Consider the following 22888-nt stretch of genomic DNA (forward strand, 5'->3'; position numbering starts at 1 on the left):
AGAGCAGGTAGACTCCCTCAGGAGCATTGCGGACTCTAAATAGCCATTTCCTTCTCAATCTGTTTCGTTCACTCTCTTTCTCTCTCCCTTTTTCCCAGTCCTCAAATCAACCTGAGGATTATCTAGAGCCATGTGCTGTTGATGCCGACAGCATGTCTGCATATGGAAAAACTGAACAGTCGTGCAGTGAAGTGGATTTTAAAGGACAGTGGAGCTCCACCTCTACCATCCACAGCCTTGGCTTTAATGAGCTGTTCTGCTCTCTTCTTCGGCCTGTAGAGCTCTGTTTGAACACACATGCACATCATACCCTTAGGCACACTCTGACGTAAACACAAGCTACATGCTTCAGTTAAAATACAAAACACGCACATACACACTTAAAACAATTCGGCTACTACACAGTCCGCTCTCATGCACTGCTACACACAAGCAAATGTACAACTGCAAGAGTAATTACACACAGACAAGCTAAATAAGACCTTGTCTCACTGCCTCACTCTCTCTTTTTTGTCTGACACACCAAACCCGTCCATACTCATTGCTGGGAGTTACACATCATTACCCTACACACTGGAGCGTATGGCTGTTGATGCTTAAGGGGAGATGCTGTAATAATCACTCCTGTATTCTGCTGTATCTGTACCTTAAGAGGACAGTTTCAGGTCAGCTATACATAATGTGTTATTTCCAAGAAATTCAACCTTTTTTAAATGTAAGCATAATGCAGTAGCCAAGATAAAGCCTTTCATTTGTTGCATCTTAATATCTCATACTAATTTCATGTAACTGTCTGATTGTTTACTAAATAGCACTGAAAAGAACTAGACATTGCTTCATCTTTAATCTAGAGTGTGCCAACCTGATCTCACGAATTTCCGTGGCATAGTGACGGAATTTTTTGCTCATTCTTCTGTGGCATTTTCACGGATCTCCACATTTTTCCGTGACCCTGCCACAGACTTTCTTTTCCGTGGCATTCTCACGGATTGGTTACTCAACTGTTTTGTGTCCTATTTTCTTACCATTTTCGCTTTGGTTTAGGGTTAGATTTACATAAAATGACATCCCTACCCAAACCCAACTCTAACCCCAACGCCAGGCGACAATTGTTAAAGTTTAGAAAATATAAAAGAATACATCAGAAAAAAATAGTAAAAACCAATACTTTAAGTGACATACTAATGCAAACACCAAATCTAACCCTAAACCAAAGCGACAATGGTTTGAAAATAGGAAAAAGCAGTTGAGTAACCAATCCGTGAGAATGCCACGGAAAAGAAAGTCAGAAAAATGTGGGGATCCTTGAGAATGCCACGGTAAAATGGGCAAAAAATTCTGTAACTATCCCACGGGACTTTGTGAGATCACGTTGGTGTGCCACAATGGTCAAATCAACAACTAGCTAGTTGATTACAAAGACTAATTAATCTCAATTTGTTGTTATATGGTACTGTGCCAAAGTCTTATGCTGGATTCAGACTAAACATGAATGGAGCGCCAAATTCGCCTCTACCGCGTCTAGTTTGTCGCTTGAACATTCTGAATGCATTCGCGCGTCTAGAGCGAAATAGACGCACGTAAAAAGCAAGCGTTTAAAGCAAAATTGACACAAAATATCAGTCGTTCCCCCATGTTGAATGAATGATTCCGGGTGGGCCTGCAGCCACAGCAGCAAGCAGGCTCCTGATTGGTTGACGCCAAAGTTCAAATTTTTTGGGCGTCAGATGGCAATTCGCGTAATTTGCCTGTCAATTCGCATCATTTGCACGAACTAGATGCGCGAAAGAGGCAAATTCGTGTCTACCAGGCCTCGCTAAATGCCCTTACTGTGGGTTCACACCAGATGCGAGTTCAACGATTTGCGCAAGTAGATTACATACAAAGTCAATGCAAAGACGCGTTCAGAGGCGTCCTTGCGATGCGATTGACGCGATATAGGCGGTGTGTTTGCCGCAAAAACACACGCTATTCACCTCAAACGCGTCTTCGCCCAAGTTGAAAATATTCACACAAAATATTCACACAAAGTTAAATCCTGCAAGTAATCTAGATCGAGTAATGCGATGCCCAGTATTTGGTGTGTATGTAGCATTATTCATACCCTTATTCGTACCTTTAGACGTGACTTACCATTGAAATTATTTGCGTTTGGTGTAAACGCAGCATTAGGCTTCCATGCCACGATTAGATTTGCTGTTTATGCAGTAATGACCGTATATAATTTTTTTTTGGCACTTTATTAGATTACAACCAAAAATGACAATACATATGTATGCAGTATTAAAGAAAGAACAAAATTATAAGCTTAAGTGTCAAGTATTTGTGACCACCCATTACACTTGAAAAAACACGTAGGCTATTTTAAACCTAAATAAAATTAAAGCTTTATTTCTAATTGTAATTCTTAAAAGAGTTGTCTTAGTGCCAGGAGAGGTCAATACTGACTTTTGCCTGAAGAAGCCATGTTGTCATTTAATTTTTTTTTTACATTTTATGTACATATTTCCTGTATTTTCTGTGTGTATCTTAATAAAGCGAGCAAAAATTAAATATGTATGATCATTAAAACGTTGCTAAAACAAGAAAGCTAGTGGTGGCCCAAGGCACTTGCACAATACTGTACAGTATATTGTTTGACAGGTTTTTTTAAAGATATTTTAAGCAGTGTTAAATTACTGTGCAGCATAGCTGTTAGACATTTCATACAATAAAATCCTTGCAGAAGTGTTATGTCTGTAAATATATCCCCGCACTGCTACAGACACACATATTCATCTTGAAACACCTGCATACTTCTCTATTCCACAGCACACTTTCTTGCTGTTTAAGAATGAAAGAATGCTGCCTTAGTAAACAACCTTTAACAAAAGTGTCCAATTTGGGTCAGGCGAAACTACATTAACTCTAATTATAGGGCTTCTGGTTAAGACCAATTACTCCACAAATCATTAAATTAAACCAAGCTAGTCGATTTTAAAATATGTAATTTTTAGACTTAAACTATAATATAAGTACAATTAAGCAACAGGAAATGCAAGGCTGTACTACAGTATATTATGAATATAGTCACGACTAATAGGCAAAGTTAATATCATGAGGTCAAATGAACGTTGTTTTTATTTTCACAAAGATCATTTAATCCTTACATTTGAAGAAGTGTTCTTGACATCAACGGCAACAAGAGTAATAAAGTACACATAAGTGTGATTTATAATAAATTATACACAACTGCTGACTTAACAGCATCTCAAACCAGAACAACCATCGATTTTACAGAATAATCTCTAGTTTAACATACATATTTGTCATAACAAAATAACACCTTCTATTTGGCATGTGCAAAACAGCATGGTGAAAAATCTTTCCATTGTGTTTAACAGTCATGTTTTAAGCCTGTATCCTGACAAGCCTTTCAGGGCAGAAATGACTGTTATCATTCCTACACCAGGAGAACAAACCAATTTAGTAAAAGCCAGAGGCTACCTCAGAAAAATGTTCCTGTTTCTATTACCCAAACGCAACAAATAGCCCGAGTACCGCATCTCATTTTGCCCATCATGTCTGTTGCAATAAAAGCACATAACATATGGACAGTTTAAGCTTTTGTGTGATGTTTGTGTCACTTTATGAAAACAACTAAATTGGCCTGCCTCGTGGCTGACATTAGGAGTTACTGCTGTGGTCCTAAAGCTCTATTTAAAAGCCGCATGAACATTTGAACTACTGAATTGCTAAGCTGTCTGTAACAGTCATCTCTTTTCATGTCTATGAATCAAACTTTGCATAGTACCTATCCATCTAGATTTAGCTTTGTTTAATATGGCGTGACAAGCTATGCCTCTCCCTGTGGCTGAAGGGAATAGTTAAAGCTCATTAAATAAGCTCGAAATATTAATCATTATCTGTATAAGCGTATATTTTGCTTCAAAAGATACAGTATATAAATCACAGGATTTGGATTACTTTAATGATGGATGGATGATGATATCATATTTTCGTTTGTGTTCAACTGATTCAGAAAGTCGTTTATCCAGGATGTGAGTAAATCATGAGAGATTTTTCATATTTGTATGAACTATTCCTTTAATGATAATGATATACAGAGCTATGAGTACTTGATACTGAAGACCATAAATATGTCTCACTGCAGTAAAAGTGATTCAGCGTTGGGTGGGCAGAGGCCCTCAGGTGCACAGAGTGCTACTATGTCCAAATGAGGATTCAATCCTTCAGAATGACTCATTCTCACAACCTGAGTGTAAGAGCGCAACATGGATAAATATAGAAGAAGAATAAACGCCACCTCAATGGTCACACATGCTGGCTGGCACAACTGTGTGCTCACACCACAACATATCCAACACAAACCCATTCACATGTGTGCTTAATGTGATGTTTTCGGATCAGCATTCTTTGCTGCTTGTGAAAAATAGTCATAGGGCCCTATTTTAACGATCTGAAACGCAAGTGCGAAGCGCAAAGCGCATGTGACTTTGTGGGCGGATCTTGGGCTGTTGCTATTTTCCCGGCGGGAGAAATAACTCTTGCGCCAGGCGCAAATCAATAAGGGGTTGGTCTGAAGTTGGTTCATTATTCATAGGTGTGGTTTGGGCGTAACGTCAAATAAACCAATCAGAACGCTATCCAACATTCCCTTTAAATGCAAGGGCACAAGTTCCATGGCGGGTTGCTATTATTATGACGGATTAACCAGGCACACGCCAGGAGCGGTTCACAGCCAAGGCGACCGACGTTCTTGTAAGAGCAGTCAAAGACAGAGAAGATGTTTTGTATGGGGATGGGAGAAACCCACCCAAATCAGCGTCGATTAAACAGGCGTCAGAGGAAATAGCCACAATTGTCTCATCAGCTGGCATCCCCATCGTTGCGCCAAGCGCTACAATGATGTCAGGAGACGGGGGAATCCCAAGCTTGCCAGCATAAATCGGGCACGCCGTGTAACGGGAGGTGGATCTGCCTCTACACAGAACCTGACGCCAGCAGAGGACATCGCTGCGTCCACCCTCACCGCTGAAAGGGTTTGGGGGCTTTGAAATCGGACCCAAGAAACGCAAGCAAGGTTCACCCCCAAAGTATACTTACAAATCAAGTTCATATACATTAAGGTTTCTTATGAAAACATTTTAATTATTCTTTACATAAAATAAACGCAATACAGCCACACATCAAACTTATGAAAATATTTTAATCGTTATTTGCATGAGAATTTTTTAACGCAGCCACACAATAAATAAAAACTATCACCACAATGCTCACCACTATGATTCCCCTTATCTCATGTGTTAATATTTTTTATTGTAACAATTTATGATTTGCAAAAATAACTGTTGCATCTGTGTAGATTAGATAAGCAAAGTGTGTGCGCGTTGTGCACGCTATACATTATGGTCAAGCATGCGTCCTTAAAATAGCATAATGAACCACGCGCAACGTGCCACTGACTTTAGACTAGTTTTTTTTTGGTCAGTGGCGCAATTGTTTTTTGAAACTGCAAAATAGCATCAGGGATGGTTTGCGCCGCAACACGCCTCCTTTTTTGTGCTGAACCGCCCAGGGAGCGCAAGTTCATTCCCTAGTTTGCCGACGTGCGTATGTGGAGGGAAAAACCCGCTGTGCGCCGGTGCAAAATACGAATGATACATGCGTCACTGACAAAGTCAATTGCGCTGGGTGCAACATAGGGCCCATAATGTTAGTCTTACAAAATGGTAACAAAGATAGCTTATAAACCAAAAAATTTTATTATCCTGCAGATTTTCCAGCTAAATTAAAAATGTTTACAGTGCTTATAGGAGGTCTGGAGGATAAAAGGTGCACAGGTGTTCCTGCAGCTCAGTTGGTTGAGCATTGCATTAGCAGTGCAAAGGTCAAGGGTACATATTCATAAAATGCAAAGATTGCACTGTAACTCGTTTTGGATTGAAGTGATTATGCATAAATGTAAATAAAAGAAACAATATCTGCAGTAACAAACCTACTAGACCACATATGCATGTCTTTACGCACACCACCTTATTGCATGTGTAAGAACAAATCATGGTGGATTTCCCAAATGATATCACTCTTCCTCTTCAACTGAATTCTATTAGACTCAATCCAAAGGTCAGATCTTTAAGTAGAGCAGAGTATAAGGGCAGGTGGAAACTCAAGACTCGGGTTGTGGTGTGTAGGGTCTGAAGGTCACACTTCCAAACAGTGCTAATAGTGCTGTGAGGTTGTGGCTGCTTTTCTCTGCATGTGTCCTCATCCAGACAGAGAAAGGACAAAGCCTCGTCCTAGTCCTAGACATCAGTGACCCACATTTGTTTAAGTTATGCTGGTAAGGAAAACAGAGCCAGACATCAGGTGAAGTGGAACGAGGCTGACCTTTTTCATTATTTCGCACTCTTTGTTTCGGTAGTGTAACAGAAACAATGGCGTCTTTGTGTCTAATTAAAGAAGAATAGAAAAAAATCATCCCATAATTGACCAACCCTCATACCACCCTAGGTGTATATAATATTCTTTCTTCACACAATCAGAGTTATATTAAATATTATTATGTCTCTTCCCAGCTTCGTAATGCATTGCATTGTGCCCATCTCTTTTAGAGAAATCATGACAACATATTGTGCCTCCATGATTATAGTTCTTTACATATTGACCATCAACCAACACACAAAGTGAAAAATCACTAAATAAGCTCAGATATGTTTACAAACTAAATAATGAACGGGTGTGCTTTTTGGACAAAATTCAATGCATAACAAAACGGGAAAGATCTAGCATTTTTGATTGTGTTCTCTTGAAGAAAGAAAGAGTGCCATGAGGGTGAGCAAATTATGGGATCATTTTCATAATTGATAAACTCAGACCCTATCCAGTCCATCGACAAGCCATCCCTTGAAACGGCATGCCCACCCTGCTGTCTACCTAATGTAAAACCATGCCTCCTCTCTGAGGCTGTTTATACCTGGTATTAGGATGCTTTTTTGTAGATCGAATCACAAGATCAAAACGCATCTTAATACCAGATGTAATTAGCCTCTCTGACTCTCTTTGTACACTTCCTTTTTCATTTTTTGGAGGGGGGAGCCGCAGCCTAGTGGTTAGAGAGTCGGCTTGTAACCAAATGGTTGTCAGTTTGAGTCTCATGGTGGCAGCTTGGGACTGAGGTGCACTTGAGCAAGGCCCTTAAACCCCAGTTGCATCCTGGGTTATAAATGGCTGCTTAATGATTAGTAATTATGAAAAAGCACGTAGATGTGTTGTCTGTTGTTTATTATCTTTGTGTTCATTTCCAGCAACATTTTTTTTTCTTTTATACAATTCTTATCTCTTATATTTATTAAGCAAGCTCAAAACATTATGAATTAGTGACTAAATTAATGCCAACTACACCAGCTGTCATTGAAATTAATTAGTCTTAACATTTTTTTAGATCCTTATCTTATACTTCAACCATTTATCATACCTACTGTATACTTTCCTTACCATACTATATTATTTTTAAGGGTGTCATGATTTCGATTTTAAATCGAAATCGATCGAAATTAGGTCACAGCCTCGAACTTCGAATTAAAAAATGGGATCGTCGATGCTGCCACACCCACATGTCATGTCCGGTCGGGTTGCCAAGCGGGGAAAAACTATCAGAGATTTATATTTTAAACACGAGGGATGTATTGCTACAACTTCCTTGAAATGCATATCATAAACAGGATTACTACCTAGTGATCTGACTTCGGGCAGAGCGCAGCTCTATGCACGTGCACGAGAGTGAGAGAGGCGCCAAGATGCAGCGGGTTATATTTAAACAAAAGGGATAGTTTGCCTCAGCTCGCATGAAACGCATAAAACTGAACAAATACGTAAGTATTACTACTTTAGTTTATGTTTAGACTTCGAACAGATGCGAGAGCGCGTGCACGTGAGACAGAGAGAAGCGCAGCTGCTTATGACGTGCTGGATTTATTTCAGATGTTAGGAGTCCAAGATGCGCATTAAGTCCATGTCTTGCGTAAAGTGAAGCCCACAAACCCCCATGCGAGGAAAAGCACGTAATGTGCATGTTAATGTGAAACTATAATAATAATAAAAATAATAAATAAATAATAATAACATAGCATTTTTATCTTTCAAAAAAAGGGAAAAAACATCGAGAATCAAATTGAATCAAATGGTTGTCTTAGAATCAAAAATGTAATCGAATTGAGAATTTGGAGAATCGTGACACCCCTAATTATATTTCAACATGGGTAATAGACTCGAGTCCATCGTTACAATACATCTTCAGAAGCAAAAGTATCTGAAGGGGTTTTAATAAATTAAAAAAATGTGGTAATGGGAGCCAAAACAGAGGCAAGTGTCCTCATTAAGATGGGAAGCTCAGGCTAATATGGGACATACGCCCAATGAAGCATATTGGACTGCTTCCACAATTACTATGGTACTATATGATGCTGTTGGGGACATTTTAAACTATATTACAATATAAACACAATGCTTTATCAGCCGTGTTTCTTTTACAATCCATGACTTTGTTATTTCAATTCAATAATCAAAGAACAAACGTTTTACCACCTATATTCTCTTTGTTCAAGTTGAACAAAACAGTACTGTAATACACAGTTGTCATGTCTTTAAGAATGAACAGACAAGAAGAGACGATATGCCGTCTTTGTCTCTCATTAACGCAAAGGACTGGGCGAGATGAGAGAGTCTTCGTTTGTCTCTCAGACTGAACATGACAGCTCCTCTCTTATCCTCTATTCTGCAGAAGTACAGCCCTCACCGGATCCTTTCGTTCAATCCACACCAGCACCGGCAGCTACAATACACCAGAGATCAGAACCCAGAATTGACAAACCACCACACGTTCACGGTTCACCTATCAGCCCGATTCACCTCTCGAACTACAAAGTTGCTAGTTTGTGGAGCTGGCATGAGATAATGTTAAAAGACGGATCTGTGTTTTCTACATGGCCTCGGTCACCAATTAGCAGACGGTGGCACATCTTTGTTGATTATAATAGGATCCATTTATGTGTGAGGTGTGGACATGATGTAATTGAACGTTGTTTGTGGTTCCTAAGCAACAGATGTGCATATCCTAGCATGTCACAAAAGCTTTAAGTGTGGTTCATTCAGAATTTGTACAGTAACCTTATACTTAAATGTTACATGCGAATCCTACATGTTCAGAATTTTGTGTAACTGGACCTCACTTGAACTGAACATCCCCACTCATTTAGATGAGTGCTTGTTCTCCAATTGTGCCGAATATGGCGTGGAGACCCTCAATAAAACAAGCTGTTCTGGGCGCATTATAAAGCTGTGAAAGCTGAGGGTTATCCCTTCCCCCTCAGTCTCCTGTTACACAATAATATGAAGCCAACTCTCCCCACACACAATCCAATGAAGGGAACACTACCGTCGTGCTGCCTGTACACATTTTACTGTGACTGCATTACATGCAGGAAGACATGGTGCAGAGGTTATTATTTTCTTCTCAATGCCAAGCTCTGAAAGACATCAGAGGTTTATGACAGAAACGGCTGCCGTTTTCTGAATCTCTCTAATGCGTGTTTACAGCTTTTCTCCTTTGCTTCATATCAGATGCAAAAGTGCAAACTTAAAAAAAAATTTGACTCTTCAATGGTAGCAGAGCTCATGTTTCATTTACAAACTGCATTTAGAAACTTTACTCCATATAGATCAAACAAATGCAACTGTAAATACTCTTTTAATACTTTTTTAGTTCTTTATATTTAAGTGTGCTAATATTCTTTTGGCTTGGAGGTTATATGGTTGTATAAGAACACACACTTTTCTTCTTAAGATCTTTAAGCAGGCTCTTGAGAGTCTTTGCATGAAGGAATCGGTGAGCATCTCGTATTGATTGTGGAGCCTTTGCATGGGGTCTTTCTATTGATCAGCTTCTAATTCTCAGGGATCAAATAAAGGAGTCCACCATTAGCTGTGGGGACTTCAAATGCCAGCCAGACGCTTGGGGGTCACTGAATAAATTGCAGTTCTACACAAAACACCTTCAAATAGGCACATTCTTTTGAAATTGAAAGTGAATAAAAAAACGTGTCTAAATATATAAATAAAATAAAATGTGCTGGTGTGATTTGGATTAAACCTTCTTTTAAAGGTGACACAGAATGATTGAACGGGGTATTTATCCTTGTTCTGTGATGTGAACTCAATTTTGGTTGGGTCTGTAATGCCTTAGAAGCTTCTTGAAAACCTCTCTAAGAAAGCTTTATTAGGGTGGGGGACTTTAAACGCATGGTTATACACCTATTTAGTGACCCTTCGGGCTTAACTGGCAACCTTATTATGAAATGCAACCACTTGACGCTGATTGGCTGCCTTTGCTGCCACTAAAAAGAATGTAAACTTATTTTACAGATAGAAGATCACACCTTGGATTGCCTTGAACTTCGCGACCACTGTGACAATTTACTTCCCATTGAAGGCGAGAGGCCGGATGTATGCAAATTATTTTGAAGGAGAGGGAATTGAATGAGAGTGGGGGGTGAGATGCATTTTACGTAATATGTATCTGTTGTTCAGAGTGGGCCATTTTCTGGTCTACATTTCTAAAGGAGAAATTTCTATGAATCGGAGATGTTCAGAATGTCTAGCACTTTTCGTATGTTTGTGAATGCCGAAACGTTTTTTCATTCTCTGTCACCTTAAGATAAATGTATGAGGCAAGAAAATAAACAATACTGTTGTACATCCTGAGATAAAACAATGGCACTAATAAATGTTTAAGAGCACCAATGGTCGATTTACGATTTTACATTTCCTTTGGTGAGTAAGTGTATTAGTACTTGTTTACAATATGCAAAAGGTACAAACCTTTGTGTAAATCTCTTTTCTTGGACTACACCAAACGCACATATTGTAGGCGACAGTTTACTTCCTGGGATTGGTTACATAATAAAGACCGACATCATAATTCTCATAATTCCTCCCGCTTGGACTCACAAGCCTGTAAGTTAACTCCTGTTAGCAACTGAATCTTTCAAACATGGTAAGGAGCTTTACATTTCCTCTGGCTGACGTCAGAGGTATTCAGGCCAATCACAACGTACAGATTAGTTGGCCAATCAGGGACAGTTTTGTACAAAATTCGTGCTTTTCAGGAAGTCAGGGAAATCTGGAGCTACAACAATGTCCAGTATGTGGAAAATAATTTGTTTTTTGAACCATAAACTAAGCGAACACATTGTAATATACCAAAAACACAAAATAACGTTGTTTTTAGCAATGAAATAGGTGCTCTTTAAGATATGTCAGTGTACAGTAAAATGTTAATAAATTAAGCCCCATACTAAACATTAAATCATCAATTCAATCAAACTTACTGGGGCAATTCACTAAACAATTGCTCTAGTTACATGTACTAATGTCTAAGCATATAAGCTTTTTGATGCAAAACATTAAAGCTTTTATATAACGGTTACTATAAAATGCATATTATTTGCAAACATCTGCAAGATTTGCATGGAGTAGCCCATGTCTATTTACAGAAAAGAGGCAGTAATCTGAATTTCACTTACAAGAAATGTTTGCATTCATTTTTTATTTAGCAAGTCAGCAGTTATTCATCAAATGCATTATAATCAGGCATATATTTAGTGGAGCAAACTTGCTGCATTAAAAATAGCTAATTCTGATGCTAGGATTGCAGTGCCTTGGATTGAGAGCTGCTGTACATTCCCAGCCAAAAATGCCAATTGTGTGAAAACGGCACTGTTATGTGCAAATTCAGTATAATACAGAATTATTGATGTACTGGAGTAATCACCACATTTACATTTCTTTAGTAAATCAGCTGCCATCATCATGAGATAAACTAAGCAATCGTCAGGTGCAATTTATTCTTTCAAAACACATATAATTGTTAACAACAGCAGCACACACTATATTCTACGCTTTCCAATCTTCATTAAAAAAAATTCTGCTTTCCTAGGTGCCACATCTCATTTATTTAACCTTTGCACCACACATCCCCCACTGGTTTGCCCTAGCAGGTGCCGATGAGGATGGTTGCTTTAAGGATTGAGGCCACACAAGAGGGGAAACAGCTGAGGGTAAGTTTCCTCAGGCGTCTCCGGACACACATTCAGTTTCTGGCACAAGAGGCCATTCAGCATTAGACAGAGTCAGGGCCTTCACAGCACTACTCTCACAGCTCACTGCGCAAGGGCCGCCCATTCACCACGCAACAAATCAGAGCAAGTCAAGACACTTTCGATTAACCAGGACACGCTGCTGCCTCATTTAAATATATCTGAGCTTCACAATGGGTTAGTGAATAACAAATTTCATATCTAGAGAGAAACGGAAAAGGAAGTGAGAAAAATGCCATCGTAGGATAATGAGCATGTTGAGAGAATAACATACAATTGATAGGAATTGAAAATGTGCATGCCCTCCAGTAAAATCTCATGGCAACACTCCAGCCCTTACAAAATCAGTGGATGTAGTTTAATTATTGTTGGAAAAATTCCACAATTTATGCTTGTATCTGGATGATAACATTCATTTTGATTCTTCAATTGTTTTCAGCTTGATTGATCTGCCTTAGGGCTGGGAAGTTGGGAACGCATGATGCACTGATGGATGAACAGTCTGTCCTGACAAACCATCAATGAATACTTCGAGCTGGATGAGACAGAGTTTTATGCATAACTCAAAATGTACAACTGAGGAAAAAGAAATGTTGGTGTGCATTTCTTTGATGTGCTCTCTCAGTGGTATTAAAGTATAAATACGCTCAAGTGTCTAGTTGGTGTCTGTTTGAATAATTGAAATAGTCTTTGTTACCCTGTCAAACTAAGAGTACGTGAAAAAGGGGGAGAAATCATACACTAAAAACAACGCAATATAAATCTTGTTGTTTTAAACAAAACCAAAGACTCAAAAACGTGCTTTTATTCTAAGGTTTTGATGTTGTGTTCTTTCTAATGAAAACATGCTGCCATGATTTGCGCTTTTAACCTGCGCGCTCATCTGAACTGCGCTTTCAGACTAAAACGTAAATGTACCCTCGTTAACCGTGCCTAAAACCCCAAAAGGCGCAACATTTTGCACATCTCCCGGAAAACTCGATAGTACTGAATAATACATAATCAGCAATGTGAAGACAACAGAAGCGGTCTCGTGATTAATAGCGCGCATTCGCTACGACATACAATAGCGCGCAATTAGGTCTGTAACGATTTCACATATATAAAAAGACGTACGACGTTAAGATGACAATTAGGTTATTTTCCTCGGATCGGTCACATTCAAGAATATTCCGGACACACTGAGCGTTCACCTCTGAGGAAGATGATGATTCAGACGAAGGCTTCTGATTCAATTTGTTAATATAACCTCCGGAGAAGCGCTTCACTTTCAAAACTAATTTAATAGTGGCTTTATTAGCCCTTCAATAAAAGATAGGCGACACAATTCAATTTAAAATAGCCCATAAGATTACCTCGATGTATGCGCAACAGGAAGATAGAAACTTTCACATCCAGACTTCTTTACTCATTTATTTCTTATGTGCATAAAAGCAACAGTAATCCATAGAGGATGCGTACGTACGTTCCTACACTGTAAAATGAACTGTACTTACAGGCATATGTCATGGAAAAGCTATTGCCCAGTTTGACCATATCCACTTGAGGAACCAGTTTAGGGATTTCCTGGTGATGCGAGAGCGCAAACCGAAACACCTCATATTCATGTGATTCGGTTGGGAATAACCCTCCTGTGGGAAAAGAAAAATCCCACAATCCATTAATTACCTCACTGGGTTTTCTGGTCAAACAGGTAAATATATACTAAAAATCTAAAACAATACTCATTCACATAAATTTGAATCACATTCGCTTTTCCCGAACGCAACACTGTGGACATCTTCCTTGACTTTGTCGTTCACTCACCTATGTTGATATTACTTGGGAAACTGGACGCAAGGCACAATCCCAGGAAACTGGTGCAGAGCAATGTGAGGCTTCGCTGCATATTTCCTTTTGCATGAGCGAAGAACAAGAAAACCAAATCCCAAGCATGGGTATACGCGTAGTTTATAATACGTCTTCTTTCTTCTGCTGGATGCTCTCACACTATCAGTACATCGGCGAGTGAGCGGTGTGGATTACAGGTGCACCTCTTTGCGCGTGCTGTCCTCGCTGGCGCTGCGTCCTCGTGTGTTGTGTTCAGATCGGCTCCTGCACGCGCTCCACTTCCTCTATGATCCGCGAGAGCGAGTGAGGGACTCCGTAACTGCATTCACTCAGCGAAGGCTGCTACACCATCACGTTCGCCACTAGACAATTACATGGCACGATCAGACAGCAGTATGTTTCATACTCTAACAGTGCGTCATGCGATGACGAAACCCGTAACAAACACAAGAGTAGCTATAGCAGAAAACTTTACTAATCGATACTGTGGATTATCAACTTTATCACCTACTCTTTAGTATAGAATATATTTTATTGTCCCATTTTTATTTGTCTTGAACTCACACAATACAACAATACACAAAAAGATAAGAAATCACTACAAATTAATTTCATTATTTAATGCTTTAGGCTACAAAACAAAACAAAATGTCTCAAAGTCTGCCTGTATACAAGTCAATGAAAAGTGAATGTGCATAACTTTAAAATATAAAGATTTTCAATTTGGTGACTTGTGCCGGATTAATCCTGAAAGCTTGTGGTCAAATCACAGCTTTTGCACCTTTTCTGACCGTGCATTTTAGACACACACTGAATTTAAATGGTAAAATGTAAACATACAGCAGAAAAACTGCCATACTCTGCACTTGGTAAACCATTTTCAATGGGCAATTTGATTTGGTTTACTAAAATCTATAAACTTGGTGTTAAAATTATGGCAGGGTCAGACAATGAAAATAATCTTTTAAGATGTTGCAGGGAAATCACTACCACTTACAGCTACACAGACACTTAGAGAGGGAGAGACAGTGAGATAGAAAGAGAGAGAGAGAGAGAGAGAGAGAAAGAGAGAGAGAGAGAGAGCAATGACAAGTTTAGTGCTCTCGGCTGATTCAGAACAACAGTGGGTTATTTATAATCCACTGCACTTTTAGTGTGATAAAGATTACCTGCCGGAAACCACTGCGGGAAACAACATGCCAGTCACTGTCACCGAATAACCACAGTAATTCTTAAACATGAGCACTTCAAATCTCTATATAGATAGAAGTTTTATAGCCTACATTGCTCTTTCAGGTGAAATTATTACATGTCTGAGGCTACAGCGATATTTTGGTATTAAAAAAATACTGCCATACACACCTCATTGTAGTGTACCAACTTTTTTTGTCTTAAAATTGTGTCTGTAACAATAATAAACTGGTCTTTTGTCTTTCTTGTTGATAAGCTCTATGACAAAACCCCTCATTGGTTTTTGCAGCAAACCTATCTCTGAATCAGGAATTTGACATGGTTCAGTAAACCTCTCATTTGTAGGCGGGCTTAAATGCCAACCACGTTATTGTAGAGTCTCTTTGTAAAGTTCCATGCTTGTTTATGAAAAGGGTAAAGTAAATCCCGCCTTTAACACAATTAGGATTAAGGATAAGCTCATTTATCAGACCCAGGCAATTTCTCTTGTCTGGATAAGGTAAAATTAGCTTTTTTGCATTTTGGTCTCAAACAGAGGACCCTATTAGCATATTTTCACTGACAATAACATTTAGGCAATTAAATGGGTGAGGGGGTGAGAAATAAGTGTTTTTCTACTGTCTTTAATTTAACACACACACGGTACACAAAAGTACACAAAAAAAATGATAAATATCCTCCACCTTTGCCACCTTTAAATTGAGAGAAATCTTCTGAGACATCAATATCACAAAATTAAAGAGAATGTTGAAGAACCTACCATCATTTACAAAATGTGAATAAGAGGGGATCATTTATTATGAACTGAGTTCAAGAGGAAGACCCACATACAAATGAGTTGAGATGAAACATGTGGGCTGCAATCAGCCAACTTCTTACAATGAAGCTCAATTACTCATTTGAAAGTGAAAAGGTGAGAAAGCCTTTCTCATTAAACCTGTATCATATTCAACCCAAAGACCTCTATTAGACATCAAGGCAAAAGGAGTAAGTATTAGAGACTCAGGAAATGAGTAGCACACATTACGTAAGATGTTTTGATTGTTGCACACACTGCTGGTTTTCTCTGTAAATAATGCACTCTCCACGTTTCACTCTTGCCCACATAATTAATGATTTGCATTATAGTGCCTGCTGTCAAAGATCTCAAATGGTTAATTCCAGCATATGTTTCCTCCATATGCATTATGAACAGGATACTGATTCTTGGAATCATCTTCCATTTACATATTTTACCTCAGTCTGTAATACTGTATCTTGTTTCACAGTTAGATTTGCATTAGCGAATAAACAACATGCCCATACCACTAATCATGTAAATATGCATATGTAGGATAACACAAAGACAAAAAATATATGCTCCTATGCCAGTCATTATCTTTATACAGTAGCTCTCATTGTTGTAAAAAATGGTAAAAAAAAAGGTCCCTATCGGTCACTGGGGCAGTACCATTTATAAGGTCCTAATATGTACCATTCAGGTACATTTGGTACCAATATGTGCCTGAAGTACTAAAATGAAATCTTTAGGTGCAAAGGTATACTAGCTAGGGACCATTATTTGACATTTTTTTCAGACAGTGCATGTGGATATTTACATGAACACTTTAGCAGACACAAATTTTTCAGGGTAGACGAGAACTGGGACAAAAGTAACAATGCGATTACATTTGCATTCCAAACTATGACAGCATCTTTTGAATGCAACCCTTGACAGAGCTGACAAATATCACATTATTTCGTCATCGTACTCTCAGAAGTAAAGGTACAAAACTGTACCTTTTCTGTCACTGTGGCTGTACCCTTTCAAAAAGTACAGCTTTGCACCTAAGGATTTCATTTTAGTACCTCAGAAGTACATGCTGGGACAAAAGAGAGCTTATTAGTACCTGAAAAATACATATTAGTATCTCAAAGGTACATATTACTAAATGTTTACATATATGTACTTTATGGTCCATACAATTACCTTTTAAAGGGTGCTGCCCCACTGACAGCTAGGGTACATATTTTGACTTTTTTCTAACTATGTAGGTCCTTAAGTTAAGGTAGTCTACCCAAAATTGTATTCTGTTTTGTATTCATGAAAAGGTACCAAACGGAAACTTAGGGTACAGCCCTGACAGAAAAGGTACAGTTTTGTACCTCTATTTCTGACAGTGTAGCTGTTGTGTCTTTCGTTACAATATTGATCAATCTAGAGGTTATTTAGTGCTCTAACACATCCTGACTTCTCTGAGTTGTTCAAAATAAAAGTAAATCGGGTTTACATGGCAGGAGTTTCACTTTTTACTTTTGTCCCGCTGCTAACACTGTTGCATTATTTTGAATATGTATATTATTTCAATTTGATTCAATTTAAATTTAATAGTGCTCATACTGTTGTAACATTTTTTTATTCTCAAAAGTTCAAGTTTGTACTTTCGGGTTGCTTATGAAACATTTGATGAAACTGAAATTTAAAATAAAAATGTGATTTTTTGGCAAAGATAAACGACAATATATGTTTGCAGTTACATATTAAAAAGGTCATAGTGGTGTATATTTACTAAAATAAGTAACATACTTCTGTTGTGTTCTGCATATTTTCTGTGTGAAAAGGGGTTTGAGTCAAGTGTTAAAGAGCTAGGCTGGCCTACCTAAAGCCAAATGGCCTACTTGCATGACTTCTAATGTCCCTCAAATTGATCTGGATGTATTGCAAATGACAATCACAGTGGACACTTAACAGTGCCAACATCTGGTCAGAAACGCATGTCTAGTTGAATTTCACACCTGTAGACAGTTTGTTAATTGACTGCTAAGGAGCTCTTTTTGACATAGTGTTGTTACAGACATGGACCAACGTCTTGATGCTAAAAATCAATGTAAACCAGGGAAGCATGCTTAACTTACAGTAATTGGTCTATGTGATTGATTAGTGGGCTTTTTTAAAGATAAAGAAAAAGATGGTTTTACAGAAAAAAACATTTCCATCTGGTCAGTCTCTGATACCCATATGAAGAGATGGTCAGGCAGAGATGTATGCTTTATGGCAGGTTCTGTTAGAATTGTTATGATAATAGTGTTTTGATTGAATTAATTATCCAATTTGTTTGACCGGAGAGAAATGCCTTATCTGAGATTATTTCCATTTCATTATCTTAAAACCTTTGGATTGTATGTGGCAACATAGTTTTTCAGTTTCCGCATAATCTAAGCCTCTGGGGAGAAATTACATAGTAAGAACTACTATTGACACCAATTGATGAAACGGCAGAAAACAAGTCAGTAAGTGCTTGCTATTTTTTAAAAGCCTATAGGTCCCTCACCTCTCTCTCTCTCTCTCTCTCTCTCTCTCTCTCTCTCTCTCTCTCTCTCTCTCTCTCTCTCTCTCTCTCTCTCTCTCTCTCTCTCTCTCTCTCTCCATGCTCCCAGTATAATTGTCTTTCCATTCCACTGCCTGCTGCTGGATGTAGGGCTTTCAGAACGTTACAACGGTAATACTGATTGATGGAGTCGATACCTTGCCAGGTTCCAGAACATCGAGCATCCCCGCACAAAGACATGACAAATTTCAAGGAACAAATTATAATCACTCAACCCATGATGAATTCCCCATAGGGAAAGCAGAAATATTGTGAATACTTATGAACTTTGCCTGTCACATGGCCATTCATTTGGCTCATGTGGAAATCACGACAGAGGAAAATATAAAGACAAGGTAAAGAGGCGGAAACTCTCTTTGAAAAGGTCTGTCAACCATCCATTAGTAAGAGGCAGAGAGATCATTTTCTGTGATATTCAGCCAGGGTGGGTTTATAGCATTTTAAAGGAGGTCAGTCCACTATGCTGACATTTTTACAATGGCCCCAGGCAGCTTTTTACAGTTATGCATGCACAATGTCTACTGCAAATACTTAAACTAAGACCGAAATCTAGAAAAAAAATATATGCGAAAACTTATTGGGGTGGGCTGAAATAATATATTTCAAAACAAGAATAAAAGTTTTTACTGCTTAAGTCACAGAAAAAACTGTATATTTTTAAGTTTGTCCTAATGTCTTAATGTCTTACTTCCACTACCATATTGAACTCTGAAGTGTCTCCATAAAAACGTGATTGACTCTGTAAACCTCCAGGTTCGCTCATATTGAGCGATTGCTCTTTTAATAAATATACACTGTACAGAATATTTCAGGGGAAATCATTGCCAATAATAAAAGGAGCCTGTAAAAAGGACATTAATGTGATTTAATAGGGGGATGCGTGGGTTAAAGGAAGACAGTGACAGCGCAAGATTTGCATCACTCCAAATGTGACCAGTAGACAAGCATTAAAAATCAATCAAAACTAATTAACGGCTGACAGTAATAGCTGGGTTTTGCTAAATTGGTTTGGACTTGGTTGCAAAGCAGTCACAATGAGTGCCAGTCATCACCACTGCCAATCACTCTCTATCGTTGTCACCCATGTGACCTCGGCTGAGGACATTAATGGAACCAAGATATCAGAAGACAAAAACTGGACACATGTGACATTTCAATTCAAAAACGTGTATGTGTGATGAAAGATAACATATTGTGTGATAGTTACTGCCTTCAAACTCAATACTATATGTGACCTTGGACCACCAAACCAGTCATACTGTAAGTAGCACGAGTATATTTGTAGCAATAGCCAACAATGCATTGCATTGATTAAAACTTAAAATTGTTCTATTTTTATGACAAAAATCATTGGGATATTAGGTAAAAATCATTCCATGAAGACATTTTGTAAATTTCCTACTGTAAATACATACGATTTTATTTATCAATATTAATATGTGTTATATTGGACTTCGTTTTGACAACTTTAAATGCGATTTTCTCCAATATTTTGAGGTTTTTTGCACCTTCAGAAGATTCCAGATTTTCAAATAGTTGTATCTCGGCCAAATATTGTATTGTGCTTTTCTAACAAACCATACATCAAGGGAAAGCTTATTTAATCATCTTTCAGCATACATGTTGTGGTCCAGGGTCACATAAAGTATGTAAATTAAACACATGTAAATAAGAATATACATGCCTCTAACTTATTAAAAGAAAAATATAATATCAAAATATATGGATTATTTAAAGATTTGCAGCTGATTTTGATGTTTTTATAAGACATATCAAAGGTAATATCAAAGTTAGCCTTCATCCTGAATGTCCTTGTTCCATCTGTCAAAATGTATTATGTTAATTTAATGTACTGTACATTAGGTCTTATTAAAATGGAAATACACTAGAAAAAAACAAAATGGCTTCAGTATTAAATATAAAAGGCAAAACATGCATTCTGCATTATCAATCACATGGTCAATAAGATTACGTTTCTTATAAAGAGTGAGCTGGTAAAAAAAATTTGAACACTACATTTATCAATATTCACAATCAATATTCGACAGAACATGAAAAATGATAGTAATCTATAGAACATGGATCCAGCATATTTCCTTGGTACATAACATATATTTTTACACTGTAAAAAATGCTGTAAAAAACATGTTTGGGTAAAATGTGGTCATTGTCTGCATCTATTTTTATATACAGTGCATGCCCTCCATAAGTATTGAGACAGTAAAGACAAAATGTTTGCTGTATAAAGACAATTAATTTGTAAAATGAAATGAGGCAAAAGTACAGAATGTCACATTTTAATAACATATTTGTTTCAATACACAAAGGCTTTACCAACAACAAACAACAAAATGTCATCTTGACTGATGTGTGCTGTCACCAAATGTAAGAGTCCGACTGCACAAGCAATGTATTAAACTGATACTACACATTATCTGCCTTTGATGTGTAAACAATAAATAAACAGGACACAGTTTATCACGTAACACTTGTGAGACAATGGTCTCAACATGCTCACATTAAATAGAAAAATAAAAATTTAAACATGTTCTTCCATTAAGATGATGTGACAAATAAATTTGACATTCTGTTCTTTTGTGTTTAGACGTTTCTTGACTCCACAGCAAACAGAGCAAATTGCATTTATCGTCTCAATACCTATGGAGGGCACTGCATATGTGAGTATGTATATTATATATACTATATTTGTTTGAATAATGTAACATGTATAGACATTTTTATTATATTCAGCTCTACTGAGGAAAAAACAAAAAGAAGAGAGGAACAAGTTTGGGAAAAACATTATTCTTATCATTCTTAAACAACCATGCATCCACCAATTTCAATAGCCTTTGAGAATTTTATTTGTCCCTACTAGTGATGCAAAAATACCATCACTACTTAAACCCTGACTGTGATATCAGAGTCTCCGTGGCAACAGGCGAAAATTCTAGGAGGCTATATGAGGAAAAATAAAGACGCACATTGATGGATTTCTGTATCATTTCTGGTGTACTGTTTGTGCTGTGCTAGCACCTTCTCAGCCACCTGAGAAGTTGGGGAGGTGTTCTCATATATTTATCCAGGGAAATCACTGACTGAGAAATCAATTAGTGCATGTATGTGTGCATGTCTCACGCCTGCCACGACCAAGCAGGACGCTTCCTGTTCATTAAATCAGTTCTCCTAATAATCTCGATCGGTCAGCTGTCTGATGAAATCGACTCACCTCCATTTAAAGAGTGAGTGACAGGATGAAGGAATGAGGCAAATGAGAGAATAAAGACAGAGCAAAGACCACCAGGACTGGTGATTATAGGTGATTATTTTTGGGAACACCACATGCATGTCACTGTAATGAGTGCCTTGAGAAATTACACTTGTCCGGGTGACAATTCTGTAAATAAAGGTAGCCTATAATACAATTGTTCAGCTGTTAGTAACTCTTATATATACGTCATGCAACTGGATAATGCTAACCAGTCATGCAAAAGATTGAAGGGATATAGGCACTTTTTAGCTAATAGAAACACTCAGTTTATGAATGGAGGTGCGTATGCATTCAGAGGCTTTGCCCGTCGGATGTCAGCCAAATGGCTATTTCTTTATTGCATATTTAAAGTATACTGCAATTGCTGAGTAGGTGTTTGCCAGAAAACTCGATAATGTAGGTGTATGCTGGAAATACACAACAAAGTTCCTAAAGAGGATAGTTTATTTCTCTACTGAGACCCTAAGTATTCACGGCCTGGTTTATAATGCAGCCAGTTTGAGATACTGTAGTGTTTTCATACAGTACATAAATATAATGTGAAGTCCAAACAGGGCTTTTTCTTATCACAAGCTTGTGAAAAGCCATTTGCTAGGTTTTAGCATTAGACTGAAGTGTCTTTATCAGCACAGATTCGCCCAATGGTTTTCACATCCTGAAACAAGAGTATGGCCTACATTCTTTAAAGGGATGTTAAAGTCACGAGAGGCTCCTAAAATAGTCTGCAGTGCACATTACAGCACGTATTAGCTGTAGAATTTATTACAATAATTAAACATGGACAGAGGGTTACACATAAGAGATAAAGAGCCCATTTGGTTTGTTTGTTAGTTAAGTGTATAACAAGATTTATAGTGGCCGGGATGACCTTTGAGCGAGAGTGTGTTCTGCATGACATGGTTTCATTATTCTTGTGTTCTGTATTTACATGAAATTAAAGCTCACTAATATCTTGCTCTGATTCTAAAGCCAATTATTAAGGAGCATTACCATAATGCGAGTCACACTATACCTCTGTACAAGCTGTATACTAGAATAAGCAACATGTCCTTTACCAAGGGCATTTTCTCCAA

The 22888-nt window shown here is 37.9% G+C and overlaps 1 protein-coding gene across 9 annotated transcripts in view; it reads right to left on the reverse strand.

The window, feature by feature from the left end:
• The window catches only part of gria1a (glutamate receptor, ionotropic, AMPA 1a), an 84202-nt gene extending 69862 nt beyond the window's left edge, over nucleotides 1–14340 (reverse strand). For all 9 annotated transcript variants that reach the window (XR_010536290.2, XR_010536289.2, XR_010536292.2 and 6 more), the window contains exons 1-2: nucleotides 13962–14340; nucleotides 13652–13786 (exon numbers count right to left, since the gene is read on the reverse strand). Coding sequence is in view for 5 of the 9 variants with exons in the window: in XM_065272048.2 (XP_065128120.2) it covers nucleotides 13652–13786; nucleotides 13962–14043 (217 nt within the window). In the remaining 4 variants the exon portion in view is untranslated. The remainder of the gene's footprint in view (nucleotides 1–13651; nucleotides 13787–13961) is intronic.
• Nucleotides 14341–22888: the final 8548 nt, after the last annotated feature.

This window comes from Paramisgurnus dabryanus, chromosome 16 (genome assembly GCF_030506205.2).
Source record: "Paramisgurnus dabryanus chromosome 16, PD_genome_1.1, whole genome shotgun sequence".
NCBI lineage: Eukaryota > Metazoa > Chordata > Actinopteri > Cypriniformes > Cobitidae > Paramisgurnus > Paramisgurnus dabryanus.